Genomic DNA, 15,203 nt, shown 5'->3' with positions numbered 1-15,203 from the left:
GAGCTGACAAGGTAAAACACATCTGTCGTTCTACCCTGAACAAGGCAGCTAACCCACTGTCCCTAGGCCGTCATTGTAAAAAATAATTTATTCTTAACTGACTTGCCTGGTTAATAAAATATAAAGGAGCTGTGCCAATAAATAATTATGTAAATGAACGGGCCAGTATCCCTACTTTATGTATAGGATATGTGTTTGCCATCACTGCTTTCAAATGTATTACTTCACTCGGCACTCGTAAAATGAAAACAACAGTATTTTAAGGAATATGATGAAGATTAACATTGCAGAACGCTGATGTTGTTTGAAGCGGGCCCATGCGCATTAACGTTCTTCCTGATGTTAATTGTGGAAGCAAAGGAACGGACAGCGGGGTTTCGTTCACAGCGAGCTTACTAGACATTTCCTCTCCCCATCCCCTTTTCCGACACACCGTACTACCAGAACGTAGTGTTGTTTACGTTTGGAGAAGTTCTGTACGAAAGGTGACGAATTGAAAGTCATATCTGTGGAATATTGTTGGTGACGTTCTCATCTCGACAACAAGCAGTCCGACGCACGCTGATGGCGGTCACTATCGAGGAGCTGTATCGTAACTATGGGATCCTTGCCGATGCTAAGCCAGAGGACCTGGGCCAGGTAAGCATCAGATGACTGGCTAGCTAATTGAAATATCTTCCAGAATAGGTACCTTTTCATATCCGGTATATCAGCAGTGGAAGCTAAATGTGAAAGTTAGGCCAACGTATTGGCTACATAGCCCGCATTGTCTGGACATGCTAACTAGCGTTAGCTTGCTAACTAGCTAAAAGGGGCCTAGCTAGCTTGGTAACGTTAGCTAACGTTAATCCTGTTTCATTTCAGTGAACGTTTCCCGGCGTTTTTAGTTTAGCTTGCCAGCTATCTCGGCCATGGAACTACGCTAGCTACAGTAGTTAGTTATGTGCAAACAACTTTAACGACGGTTTTAGGTGGTAGCTAACTGAGTACTGTAGCTGGCCAATATGGTTAAATAAAGGTGAAATAAATAAAATATGAGTTGATTCCCACGCACAGCTGCTGCCGAAAACGTAGTTATGCCATGACTCTGGCCACTTGTCACGTTGGTAAGATTTACAATGTAAAACTCAAAGGCTAACTGGCTCAGGAGGCAGCTGAGGGGAGGACGGCATATAGTAATTGCCGGAGCGAATGGCATGGCCTCAAACGCATGGAAACCATGTGTTTTCGATGTATTTGATACCATTCCGCTCCAGCCATTAGCACGAGTTCGTCCCTCTCAATTAAGATGCCGCCAACATCCAGCGCTAGTTCCTACTGCTGGCAACTAGCTAACTATTATGCCAATGGCGTCAAAGATTGCATGCTTCTTTGGCAGAACTCTGTTTTCTAGTCCTCTACTGAACACTTTTGACCAAATCACTGGAAGCTTTTGAAATTAATGTTGTACAGTGATGTATCAAGCGTGTGAATGTATAAATTTGTTTCCATCTCTTCTCTAGCACAAATATGCCTATCAGGTGATCCTTGATGGCGTGAAAGGGGGTCCCAAGGAGAAGCGCTTGGCTGCACAGTTCATTCCCAAATTCTTCAGCAGTTTCCCAGAGCTGGCAGATGCGGCAATCAATGCTCAGCTTGACCTTTGTGAGGATGAAGATGTCTCGGTAAGGATTATATCATTGGGACTATCATTTCCATTTGGAAAATACCATTGTGCACAATGGAGTTGACAAAACATAACATGCATATACCACTATACACACTTGAATCATAAACAAAGTTAGATTTGAGAAATCAATCGATGTAGAAGTGCCTGGTCGGAGTAGTCGCGCTCTATTTTTTACCTGTTCGTTTTTCTTCTTCCTTCCTCCTGTAGATTCGGAGGCAGGCCATCAAAGAGCTCCCCCGTTTCGCAGCCGGGGAGAACATTGTCAGGGTAGCAGATATCCTGACCCAGCTTCTCCAGACCGGTACAGTACTCTTGAGCTAACCCACCTAGACTACTAATTCTTGTACGTTTCCCGGGAAAGACGCTGCGTTCCGTATTGCTGCCTTTCTCAGGTTGTCGTTCAAATGACACATTCCATTATCTAATAGTCTCACACCCGTGGGTGCAGGCCAATGGAAGGGAGAAACCACAACGTCCTTGGTATTTCACTCTGCCTGTCATTTGAACCCAAAGTTGTTACAAGCGAAAATTTGGTTACGCCCAACTTGGCCAACTCACAGAAAAAAGTCCTCCTATCCTCAGCAATATAACAGGACATGCTTCACATTCTCTACCTCTCCACATTCCTCACACTTCCCACCTGGGTGTTTCCCAGCTAGCAATCACACACTTCCCAATCCACAATGGCCCAACCTCAGCCTTCACAACAGAACCCCATCCCCCTGTTACTCCACAAATGCCTACTGACCTTCCTCGCAGACTTCTGGATAGAGAGACACTGCCTCCCCCTCTCCACTCTCTCCCACTCACGTTGCCACTCCTGGGTCAACCCCTCTGCTTTGATGCTCCTACATTCCATCCCTCTAATGGGACATTATGTATGCTATGGTGGGAGTGGACATTATGTATGCTACGGTGTAGTTTGTGTCAATAGAAGATATGTGCTCTCTGTGACAGTGATGGACCAATTGTTATACTCTCTTCTACGTTGGTGCTTACAGATGATTCGGCCGAATTCAGTCAAGTGAACACAGCGCTGGTCTCGATCTTCAAGATGGACGCAAAGGGTAAGCGTCTCTTCTCTCATGCTTGAATTGGCTTTCAATTGTGAGAAGACGGACAACTTCACGAGTGAACAGTCAGGATAATGTGGCTCATTTTCATGTATTCATGCAAGACTCTACGAAGAGAACTGTTTTTCAGATGTTTTCATACCTGATGCTGGCTTTACTCCACGTGATCTGTTGTGTAGAACCTCGCATAACGCTTTAAGAGAGATTTGGCAGGCCTCAATCCCAAATGAAGGGGGGAAAACGGGCGTTGGATTAGAGTTAGAAGATGTAGTTTGTTGATGTGAGCATAACATGCTTCTTATTCCTCATTTGGCTCAAGAGCCCCCTCCCAAGGCACAAGTTCTGTATAGCCTCTAAGTTCTTTGTCTAGCCAACCTGTATCTCCGCTTTGCCTCAGCTACCCTGCGAGGCCTCTTCTCTCAGATCCTGCAGGGGGAGGACATAGTGAGGGAGAGGGCCATCAAGTTCCTCTCCATCAAGCTGAAGACACTGCCTGAGGACACCATGACCAAGGAGGTGGAGGACTACGTGTTCACCGAGACAAAGAAGGTCTGTTCCATATCTCTCTGCTTTTGTACAGCTATCAAAGTGAATCACCTGGAGTGATACACTCCATTCTGGGGGCTGGTTAGTAGAGCACTTTGTGAAAGGGCTGAAGTAGGATGAAGTAGAATGTGTTTTTATTACTATTATTGGCCAACTGAATACAAGATCTCCATAGGAAGGATCTGTAATCTAGTTGCGTGTTGGATGTATTTGTAACTGGTCAGCCTAACATTGACTCCTTGATCATGTTCATTAGGGCACAACGTAGCAAATGTCTTGCAAGCGAGAATTACTTTCTTATTGGATGATTCCATATAGTCCCTCCCCGTTTTAGTTGTTTTTGTTTTTGCATTGTGCCCACTAAACTTCTCAGCCCTCTGTCCCACATTGACCTCTGACCCACATTGACCTCTGAACCCTTCTCCCTCCAACCCCAGGTGCTGGAGGATGTGACAGGGGAGGAGTTTGTGCTGCTGATGCGCATCCTGATGGCGCTAAAGGGCCTGCAGACGGTGAACGGGCGGCAGCAGCTGGTGGAGCTGGTGGTGGAGCAGGCCTTCCTGGAGCAGGCGCTGAACCCCGCCGACCCCGACACCGTGGACCGCTTGCTGCAGTGCACGCGCCAGGCCCTACCCCTCTTCTCCGTGAGTGATGCATACACAAGCTGACGGGTCAGGCCAGGCCCCTCTTCGCTGTGAGTGATCCGTACACTCCCAACACACACGCATTATAACACACGTGCCAGGCCCTGCCTGTCTTTTCTGTGTGTGTTATAAAACACACACACACAGGCCAAGTCATAATAATATACTTCACTTAGGGACTTATAGAGTGCATACAATTTTTGTGTGTGCCCCCTGTGGGACTTGAACCCACAACCTTGGCATTGCTAGCTCCACACTTTTACCAACTGAGAACTGCAATCTCACACTCACAACACACACAGTATCACCAAACACACGTACTGTCAATTGTTTTCCAATGGCTAATTACTCTCGTAATGAGAGCGCTGCGTTTCAGTGTTTGTTTGTGCCGTTACCTCCCATTGTTACTTCATTCCTATTTCTGCATGTTTGTTGGTCGAGGTTCTGAACTGATTTGACCAACCACATCAAGTAGACAATCCCCACCCACCTCTTAGAACTCGTTTTCTTCTGAGACTTCAACTTTTTTTTACCCTTCCAGAAAAATGTCCATTCTTCCCGCTTTGTGACCTACTTCTGTGACCACGTCCTGCCCAACCTCAGTACCCTGACAAGTCCTGTGGCAGAGCTGGACATTCAGCAGGAGGTCAGTTACCGCCCTCCCCTGTACCGACCATACAGTGTTCCGGCAACTAGTCCTCCATGTTGGCTCCAACATGCCAGGATAATAGCATTGACATATGTTGTGTGTGTAGGTGCTAAAGCTGCTTGCTGAGATGAGTCCGTTCTGTGGGGACATGGAGAAGGTGGAGGCCAACCTCCTCATGCTGTTTGAGAAGCTGCTGGTAAGTAACAGCCTAGCTCAGCCTTCTAAGGGACTTCAATGTGCTTTCACTGTACTGCATACCCCTCTAGTACCTTCAGATGTGTCACTATTGAGGGATAGTGGTTAGGAGTTGACCAGGACACGTTAATCTGGTTTGTTTAGACTGGTAAAAGACTAATGGCCAAAACGGACCGTGCCAACGACCGCTAAAAGCAACGAGTGGCCGTCCTATCGCCTCTTAGCACAGAACATTGGGCGTCATTTTCTTTTTTGTTTACTGAAGATCCTACATGTTGAATCGCCACCGTTCGTCAACACACACGAGGTGCTCTGGTGTGCCCGGTCAATGTTTGCTGTGGTCCGTGTTGTCCTTGACTGGTCTTGGCTGGTATAAGACGAACTGATCAACCCTTTCCTCCCTGTGTATAGGAGTTCATGCCGCTTCCCCCAGAGGCGGAGGGTGAGAACGGCGAGAACACGATGAGCGAGGAACCCAAGCTGCAGTTCAGCTATGTGGAGTGTCTTCTCTTCAGCTTCCACCAGCTGGGAAAGAAGCTGCCCGACTTCCTCATCGACAAGATAAATGCAGAGCGCCTCAAAGACTTCAAGATCAGGTAGAAGGAGGCTACAGATCATCAGTGCTTATCGTGCTGTCTGCCTGGCTGAATCTGCACCATATTTACAGCCATTTCTGACGTAAAAGTTATTTTACTGAAATCCTTAATTTGTTTAGGAGAAACATTTCCTATTCCCTCAACCCTTGCTCTCTTTACGTGATGCATGTATGCATCGCATGCCCGGGACTAGTATTACTCGTAGAGAGGGTTAGTTATGTAATTTACTCCAGAATGACCGTCGTTCCAGAAGGACGATTTGGACGGGATAATTTTTTTTCTTCAAACTGCCCCCTGTAATTATACATTTTTTTCCCAATAAATTGACTTATGACTGAAGCCTGGAGGTTTTTATTTTAGGCGTGACAATAGTATATCAACATGTCTGTGTGGCAGGGTCACACTGATAACTCGAGCTTGGTTCCCAAGTTTCTAAACCTTTCTTTCCTATAGTGTCGCCGTAATGTTTGAGTCAAGGAAGTGAGATCATAATCGTTAAGATATTTTAGCGATCCGCAGTACGTCCTAAATACACCCCCCACCAGCTTTCAGATATGCACTGAACAGATGCATTTTAACGCTATGGATGAGTTATCATTTCCAATCGTTTGGGTCAGTTGTATGCTGTCATGTTGCGCGAGGCTTGGTGGTCACGGAATCAGTATGCTATTAAACAAACACTCAAACACTCAAACACTCAAACAGGCAACAGATGCAGGATCTGTCGTCTTTCTGTAGACATATTGTAGACATATTGATGATTTACGAAGCCAGGCCTGTTTAACAATTAGGCTATTAATTATAGACCTAGTTACGTTGGTTTCCTCTCTCCTCACTTAGGCAAGGCAAGGGCTGTTTTCTCACCTCATTCTGCTGCTTCCTCCATGGCATTGTGCTCAACACCAATATGCGGGTTTAACTTTTCTGTTATGCACGTAGCAACATAGTCTAGGAAAAGGTGGCAATTCAGCAGCACACTGAGGGAGAAAGCGCATTTGTTAAATATATTTTTGATTAGTGTTGCACCATTGTTCTTATGTAATATAACTATATACCATTTTCAGTAGCACACGTCTTAGCCTCCACAGTGGATCTGTCCACTCAGACAGGCGTGAATCAGACAGGTGTCTTATACACCATGCGATTTAAATGTATTTATAGATTATAAAAATGTTTTTGCTACCGCTCGACTGAAGAAATCTCGGCCGACCAACAGCCTGTCAACTAAATGGGGTCAGCCATACTGTAAAGGCACTTAGTCTTTGTGTTTCTTGGCAATTTAACTTTTTGTTCACAAGCTGCTGTTTTTCAACATTGGCTTGATTCTGCTGCTTCAACTGATGGCGAATAGACGCCCTAGCCTATTCAGATCACAAATATCAGCCCCGTTACCATGGTAACCTCCAGACCTTCAAGTAGTAGCTGAACGGTTTCTCTTTTGACTAAAACTTGGGTCACAAAAAATGACATGAAATTGAGCAATATTCCGCATTACTTCTTAGTAATACTTTTCTTGTTTTAGAAACATTACAAAGCATGAACATGTGTTTTTTAAATATTTTTTTAAAATGTAAATATGGGGGTAAAATATTTTGGCTGGTAATTGTATTTAATCTACCTGCCACAGTGTCTGGTGGACCACAAAGTACATTTTAGGCCCTGGTCTCCACTGTAGAGTCTGGATGCCAGTAATGTTAGTCATCTTGTTTCTTTCTTCAGTCACTTTAACCCTACTTGGTCTTCTCTCCCACCTTCAGGTTACAGTACTTTGCCAGAGGGCTGCAGGTATACATTCGCCAGCTGCGAGTAGCCCTTCAAGGCAAGACGGGAGATGCACTGAAGACCGACGAGGTATGTATCGTCTCACCGGCTGTTTTGGCGCTCTGAACGAGAAATTGCCATGTTTCCTCTTGACGGTATCTCACGAGCCGCAAAGAATCGCGCAGATTCAATCAGGAGGTCTCTGTAGACCTTGTTAACCGTGCGTTCCTTCTGTTCTAGTGTAATAGTTGTTGTCGTCCCTCTTAGAACAAGATCAAAGTGGTGGCTCTGAAGATCACTAACAACATCAACGTTCTGATCAAGGTGAGACGTTCATAATCAATGTGTTAAAACACTGGGTTCCGACCCTATGTAGCTAGTTGCGTCTCTTACATTCTCATTACTGTTCCCCTTTCTCTGCAGGATCTCTTCCACAACCCGCCATCGTACAAGAGCACGGTCACTCTGTCCTGGAGGCCTGTCCAGAAGGCTGAGGCTGTAGCGTAAGCCTCTCTCATGTTGTCACGGGTTATCTGGTGACCGAGAACACCTGGTTTCTGATGGAGTGTTATTAACCTTACACTCTAAAATCCAGAATGTTCAGACCTCAAAAGTAGTCTTGAGTTCACATCCCAGACCATCTTATGTAAATCCATCTCTTTTCCGCAATCTAAAAGAAATGAAAGTTATGAGTACCATGTAGGGTCCAGATTTTGTGGATGGTATGGGGAAACATCTGACAAAAGTTGATGTTTGAGTACAATGTCCGTTTTAATGTTAATTCGTGGTTGAACTGACCCGCCCACATCAATGTAAGGAAACTACCAACTTCTCAGTACAAGCACCTAGTCAGACAAGACTGCAAACGCAACAGTAGTGTTAGCGTTATAACCCCCAACTGACCTCTGTGACCTTTGCCCTTTGTGCCCATCACAGTCTGAAGCGCCCATCCGGGGAGGAGATGGGCACGGGCAGTACCATGAAAAAGCTTCTGTCCCCCCCGCTGCCCCGAAGGAACGCGCGACAGATATACAACCCCCCCAGCGGCAAGTACAGCGCCACCATTGGCAACTTCACCAACGGTGAGGGTGGCACTTGGGTAGCATGTTAATTAAACAGTAGAACGTTGCACGGACATTGTATCTGTGTTTTCTCGTTTGGTATCACCTACCTTAGTCGACTGCACTTGGTGTAACTTAATCACTCTGGGTATGAGAGTCATTTACTGAACTATAAACATGTTTGGTGCCTACTTTTTCTATCCATTGTGTGTGTGTGTGTGGTGGATATTGTTCACTTCCACCTTGCATTGTGCCTAGGGTTGCAAAGGGAGGGTATATTACTGGAAACTTTCAAAGTTGACCAGTAAATGACTAGAATTTTGGTGACTTTCAAGTTTATTTTAAGTTTACCAGAGGGCCTTTTGGGGAACTCCAATGAACACAGATGTCTAATTATCTCTGGCCCTCTGTGTGTGCCGTATCACATGGAAAACATATCAAATAATGTGATTTTTAGAATGACAATAGAATGGCGTAGCTGTAAAACGTTCTATTTTACTAAAGTGTTGCAGATTTAATTGAAAATAATGCCGTTGTTGAGATGCTTTTTTTTTCTCCATTTAATTAGGCAATGTTCTCTTGAACCATTAGATTTATCCACTAGAAACTCATAAACAACATGGATACAGATAGAAAACGTTTTTATAAATTAATGCTACATATGGTGTTAGGTTTGAAATATCAGAGTAAGAACTCGACGGACACTATGACTAAGTTAAACTAAGTTTATTCATCCCAAAGGGTTGAACAGCTGAACAGACAGACACATTTCCATTAGTGGTGTATGTATGCATGCATACACCCACCCCAAGTTGGGGTGGAATCTCCTCCTCCACTCTAAACACCACATCTCTGTTGCTCGGCAGGAAATTAAGTGAAGCGGGTAATAAACTGTTCCTTCTCCCTTAACGTGACCTGACCTCAACCCCCTTCATCACTAATCCATGTTTTTTTTTTACCCATATCAGTGCCTGCCACGTGATTGTTTTCGCTACACTCAGTACATTCCAAGCTTAATTGCACACACCATGTACCTTCCTCCTACAGATAACCATTAACTTCTGGTATAGACACTCTATACCAGTGGTTCCCAAACTTTTTATAGTCCCGTACCACTTCAAACATTCAACTTTCCTGCTGCGTACCCCCTATAGCACCGAGGTCAGCGCACTCTCAAATGTTGTTTTTTGCCATCATTGTAAGCCTACCACACACACACTAAATGATACATTTATTAAATACATTTATTAAACATAAGAATGTGAGTTTTTGTCACAACCCGGCTCGTGGGAAGTGACAGAGCTCTTATAGGACCAGGGCACAAATAATATAATAATAATCAATAATTTTGCTCTTTATTTAGCCATATTACATATACAACTTAATTTGTTCGTCAAATTGTGAATAACTCACCACAGGTTAATGAGAAGGGTGTGCTTGAAAGGATGCACATACAGTGCCTTGCGAAAGTATTCGGCCCCCTTGAACTTTGCGACCTTTTGCCACATTTCAGGCTTCAAACATAAAGATATAAAACTGTATTTTTTTGTGAAGAATCAACAACAAGTGGGACACAATCATGAAGTGGAACGACATTTATTGGATATTTCAAACCTTTTTAACAAATCAAAAACTGAAAAATTGGGCGTGCAAAATTATTCAGCCCCTTTACTTTCAGTGCAGCAAACTCTCTCCAGAAGTTCAGTGAGGATCTCTGAATGATCCAATGTTGACCTAAATGACTAATGATGATAAATACAATCCACCTGTGTGTAATCAAGTCTCCGTATAAATGCACCTGCACTGTGATAGTCTCAGAGGTCCGTTAAAAGCGCAGAGAGCATCATGAAGAACAAGGAACACACCAGGCAGGTCCGAGATACTGTTGTGAAGAAGTTTAAAGCCGGATTTGGATACAAAAAGATTTCCCAAGCTTTAAACATCCCAAGGAGCACTGTGCAAGCGATAATATTGAAATGGAAGGAGTATCAGACCACTGCAAATCTACCAAGACCTGGCCGTCCCTCTAAACTTTCAGCTCATACAAGGAGAAGACTGATCAGAGATGCAGCCAAGAGGCCCACTCTGGATGAACTGCAGAGATCTACAGCTGAGGTGGGAGACACTGTCCATAGGACAACAATCAGTCGTATATTGCACAAATCTGGCCTTTATGGAAGAGTGGCAAGAAGAAATCCATTTCTTAAAGATATCCATAAAAAGTATCGTTTAAAGTTTGCCACAAGCCACCTGGGAGACACACCAAACATGTGGAAGAAGGTGCTCTGGTCAGATGAAACCAAAATTGAACTTTTTGGCAATAATGCAAAACGTTATGTTTGGCGTAAAAGCAACACAGCTGAACACACCATCCCCACTGTCAAACATGGTGGTGGCAGCATCATGGTTTGGGCCTGCTTTTCTTCAGCAGGGACAGGGAAGATGGTTAAAATTGATGGGAAGATGGATGGAGCTAAATACAGGACCATTCTGGAAGAAATCCTGATGGAGTCTGCAAAAGACCTGAGACTGGGACGGAGATTTGTCTTCCAACAAGACAATGATCCAAAACATAAAGCAAAATCTACAATGGAATGGTTCAAAAATAAACATATCCAGGTGTTAGAATGGCCAAGTCAAAGTCCAGACCTGAATCCAATCGAGAATCTGTGGAAAGAACTGAAAACTGCTGTTCACAAATGCTCTCCATCCAACCTCAGAGCTCGAGCTGTTTTGCAAGGAGGAATGGGAAAAAATTCAGTCTCTCGATGTGCAAAACTGATAGAGACATACCCCAAGCGACTTACAGCTGTAATCGCAGCAAAAGGTGGCGCTACAAAGTATTAACTTAAGGGGGCTGAATAATTTTGCACGCCCAGTTTTTGATTTGTTAAAAAGGTTTGAAATATCCAATAAATGTCGTTCCACTTCATGATTGTGTCCCACTTGTTGATTCTTCACAAAAAAAATACAGTTTTATATCTTTATGTTTGAAGCCTGAAATGTGGCAAAAGGTCGCCGAATACTTTCGCAAGGCACTGTAACTCTGCAGTGTTGGGCTGAATTGGAGAGAGTCGGCCATTTTCCACACACAATCTGTGCCTGTATTACAGTTTCATGCTAGGTAGGGCCGAGAATCCACTCTCACATAGGTACGTGGTTGCAAAGGGCATCCGTGTCTTAATCCTGCCTTGGCAAATCGCGCTGTTATCTGAGCACAGCTCAATCCAGAAATCTGGCGGTTTCTGATTTTAAATTCAATTTTCACAGAACCGTTTGTTGCAATTTTGAGGCTCTCTCTTGTTCAGATATCGGTAAGTGGACTGGAGGCAGGGCATGAAAGGGATAACTAATCCAGTTGTTTGTGTCATCCATTTCGGGAAAGTACTTGCGTAATTGCACAACCAACTCACTCGGGTGCTTCCCTATATCACATTTGACATTGTCCGTAAGCTTGAGTTAATTTGCACACAAAAAAAAACATTCAATGATGGAAATAACTGTGTTGTCCTTGTTAATGCAGACAGAGAAGAGCTCCAACTTCTTAATAATAGCCTCAATTTTGTCCCGCACATTGAATATGGTCGAGGAGAGTCCATGTAATCTTAGATTCAGATCATTCAGGCGAGAATTAACATCACCCAGATAGGCCAGTCATGTGAGAAACTCGTCATCATGCAAGTGGTCAGACAAGTGAAAATTCTGGTCAGTAAAGAACTTTTAAGCTTGTCTCATTTTTTTTTGTTGTGTGTCAGTACTTTGCCCCTTGATAACCAGCACCCTTCTGTATGTTGTGAAAGCCTTACATGGTCGTTGCCCATATCATTGCATAGTGCAGAAAATACGAGAGTTCAGGGGCCTTGCTTTAACAAAGTTAACCAATTTTCACTGTACTGTAAAAAAAAACGTTTTTCACGCAATCAGGCATTCTCTCAACCAGCTTCATGAGGTAGTCACCTGGAATGCATTTCAATTAACAGGTGTGTCAAGTTATTTTGTGGAATTTCTTTCCTCAATGTGTTTGAGCCAATCAGTTCTGGTGGTATACAGAATATGGCCCTATTTGGTAAAAGACCCATGTTCATATTATGGCAAGAACAGCTCAAATAAGCAAAGAGAAATGACAATCCATCATTACTTTAAGACATGAAGGTCGGTCAATCCAGAACATTTCAAGAACTTTGGACGTGCAGTCTCAAAAACCAAGCTCTATGATGAAACTGGCTCTCATGAGGACCGCCACGGGAAAAGAAAAACCCAGAGTTAGTTCTGCTGCAGAGGATAAGTTCATTTGGAGTTACCTGACTGATTGCAGCCCAAATAAATGCTTCACAGAGTTCAAGTAACAGACACATATATCAACTGTTAATTGTTGAATTGCTGCATAGAAACCACTACTAAAGGACACCAATAAGAAGGAAATACTTGCTTGAGCCAAGAAACACGAGTAATGGACATTAGACTGGTGGAAATCTCTCCTTTGGTTTGAGTCCAATTTTGGTATATTTAGTTCCAACCGATGTGTCTTTGCGAGACGCAGGGGTAGTGAAGCATGTTCCCTTCGTGGAGGAGATGGTGTGGGGGTGCTTTGCTGGTGACACTGTCTGTGATTTATTAAGAATTCAAGTCACACTTAACCAGCATGGCCACTACAGCATTCTGCAGCGATACACCATCCCGTCTGGGCTTAGTCCCACAATCATTTGTTTTTCAACAGGACAATGACCCAACACACATCCAAGCTGTGTAAGGGCTATTTTACCAAGAAGGAGAGTGCTGCAGTGCTGAATCAAATGACCTGTCCTCCACAATCACCTGACCTCAACCCAATTGAGATGGTTTGGGATGAGTTGGACCGCGGAGTGAAGGAAAAGCAGCCAACAAGTGCTCAGCATATGTGGGAACTCCTTCAAGACTGTTTGAAAAGCATTCCAGGTGAAGCTGGTTGAGAGAATGCCAAGAGTGTTCAAAGCTGTCAAGGCAAAGGGTGGCTATTTGAAGAAACTCAAATATAAAATATTTTCATTTAACACTTTTTTTTTTTGGTTACTGATTCCATATGTGTTATTTAATAGTTTGTCTTCACTATTCAACAGTGTAGAAAATTGTAAAATAAATAAAAAACACTTGAAGTATATGTCCAAACTTATGACTGCTACTGTATGTTTCTGGATGATCCACCATGCTGCCTTGTTGACAATATGACCGAACGGCGCAGATTCCTGTTCGTTTTGAGAAGGGCGCTCCTCCCTCATGCAGCGTTTAGACTAGGAACGCAAAAAAAAACGGCATACCAGTCGGCATAGTGGATTAGAAAGTTGATGACGGCAAAAGCAAGCCAGCGTGATGGTATCCGTTGCTATGGTGATTTCAGTAAACAAAACCGTGCAAATTAACATCCGGTTGAAAATTATGCTCATGAAGATGTCAAAAGTTGAAATATTTAAACTCGGGCGGGCGAGTCCCTTCTACCTTGGCAGCTGATGGCATTCACCGCCAGCCTCGACAGCATTCATCGACAGCATTCACCGCCAGCCTCGACAGCATTCATCGACAGCATTCACCGCCAGCCTCGACGGCATTCATCGACGGCATTCATCGACAGCCTCAACGGTATTTACCGTCGTGCTCTCATTGAAAACAATGACATCCGGTTTGCCCTCTCTCGTACCATGAAAACGCAGCGTCACCACTTTTGCCCATTCATGTCACGGCCCATAGACGGTGCACCGCACCTCAGGTTAATAGAACTCCCTCGGTCCTAGCAAAATTCTTGCTTGAGAAATAGTTTTATTTTTTAATTCTTGACTAGTTGAGTGGAGAACTATTACAGTAAGGTATTTAATTGTTACCCAGAAAGGATTTGATAGAGATAAATGCCTGCGCTGTGCCATTTAGCTTCAATACATTGAGTCTGGGCGGTAGTTTTTTTCCCCTGACCATGTAACCCAATTTATTTCTTACTTTTAATAGGCTGTTTGAGATATATCACATTGCCATCGTGTTTTCTCCCCTCAAACATGCTAAATTACTCAAACTAGGGCCCAGTCTTTCCTGGCCAGGTCAGGCAATGTGGAAAACTCCTGGCCCTAATGAGTCCTCATACTGACCTGTTGTCCCTCTGTTGTGATTCCAGAACAGCGCGGAGGCTTCAGGGGAGGCCGGGGACGAGGCTTCGGAGGCAGGGGAGGCAGGAGCCGAGGCCGAATCTACTGAGTCCACCGTCTCACATACACACTGAACTGCAGCACATCAGAATCCCTGCCGTAACTGAGGTGGTCTCCACGACCACTGCTCCTCAACTTGTGTCCACTTGTTATATTTTTCTCTGGCTCCAAACGCCTGTGGTAAAGGAAGTTTTTTTTTTTTTTTTTTGCTGTTTTTTCCCTTCAAAGTAAATCTACTTCAAGACGACCGGGCTTCAGACTTTTCTACCTGGCGTTTCTACTCCCGACACTGTTCCCCGACGAAGCGGTTGTTCAAGTAGATCAGCGTGTTTTTTTTTTTTTTTATCGTTGTGAATGTATTTTTGTGGACCCAGAGACTGCCAAGTTGTACCTGATTTGATATTTTAGTCATGTCTGAAATGTTTTCTTTGTTTTACAAAATGGTGACGAATGCATTCTTTCATTTGGATTGGCCTACTCTCTTCCCTACTTTGTATTGATCGATAATGAAGTTTATCAGAATTTTATCATAAACTTGTATTGAAGTCTCAACACCTTGACCCTTTTGTTTGTGTAACACCTTGTTAAAATAAGACCGTTACATTGGTTTTCGATGTATTCTGACTTTTGTTAGTAAAACTAGATTATTTCCTCCACAAAATAGGTTGTGTGATGCCCAATAGTACAGATGGTTATTAATTGCACATAGGTTGTCATTCAAACCAGACATGGCAGATTGAGGACATGGGGGCGGCCATACTTGCCCCCATGAACATAAGCAACCATTTTAAAGTTTCTCCGGCTCAATGCATTTCAGCCAATTAAAATCGCAGATTTACTTG

The 15,203-nt window shown here is 43.8% G+C and overlaps 1 protein-coding gene across 2 annotated transcripts; it reads left to right on the top strand.

Moving 5' to 3' along the window:
- The first annotated feature begins 293 nt into the window (after positions 1-293).
- LOC110492111 (apoptosis inhibitor 5) lies at positions 294-14,913 on the top strand. 2 transcript variants are annotated; one of them, XM_036951020.1, is made up of 14 exons: positions 294-639; positions 1,503-1,664; positions 1,877-1,970; positions 2,671-2,736; positions 3,140-3,291; positions 3,726-3,932; positions 4,474-4,578; positions 4,688-4,777; positions 5,188-5,372; positions 7,130-7,223; positions 7,401-7,457; positions 7,557-7,636; positions 8,070-8,179; positions 14,331-14,913. In XM_036951020.1, exons 1-14 carry the CDS (start codon positions 565-567, stop codon positions 14,408-14,410), a joined length of 1,557 nt encoding a protein of 518 aa, XP_036806915.1. In that variant the 5' UTR covers positions 294-564; the 3' UTR covers positions 14,411-14,913. The 2 variants fall into 2 exon arrangements, with proteins under 2 accessions (XP_036806915.1, XP_021421816.1); XM_021566141.2 differs by having other exon boundaries at positions 295-639; positions 8,070-8,215.
- The last annotated feature ends 290 nt before the right edge of the window (positions 14,914-15,203 follow it).

Source organism: Oncorhynchus mykiss, chromosome 2 (genome assembly GCF_013265735.2).
Source record: "Oncorhynchus mykiss isolate Arlee chromosome 2, USDA_OmykA_1.1, whole genome shotgun sequence".
Lineage (NCBI taxonomy): Eukaryota > Metazoa > Chordata > Actinopteri > Salmoniformes > Salmonidae > Oncorhynchus > Oncorhynchus mykiss.
This window is presented reverse-complemented; position numbering and strand designations above follow the sequence as displayed.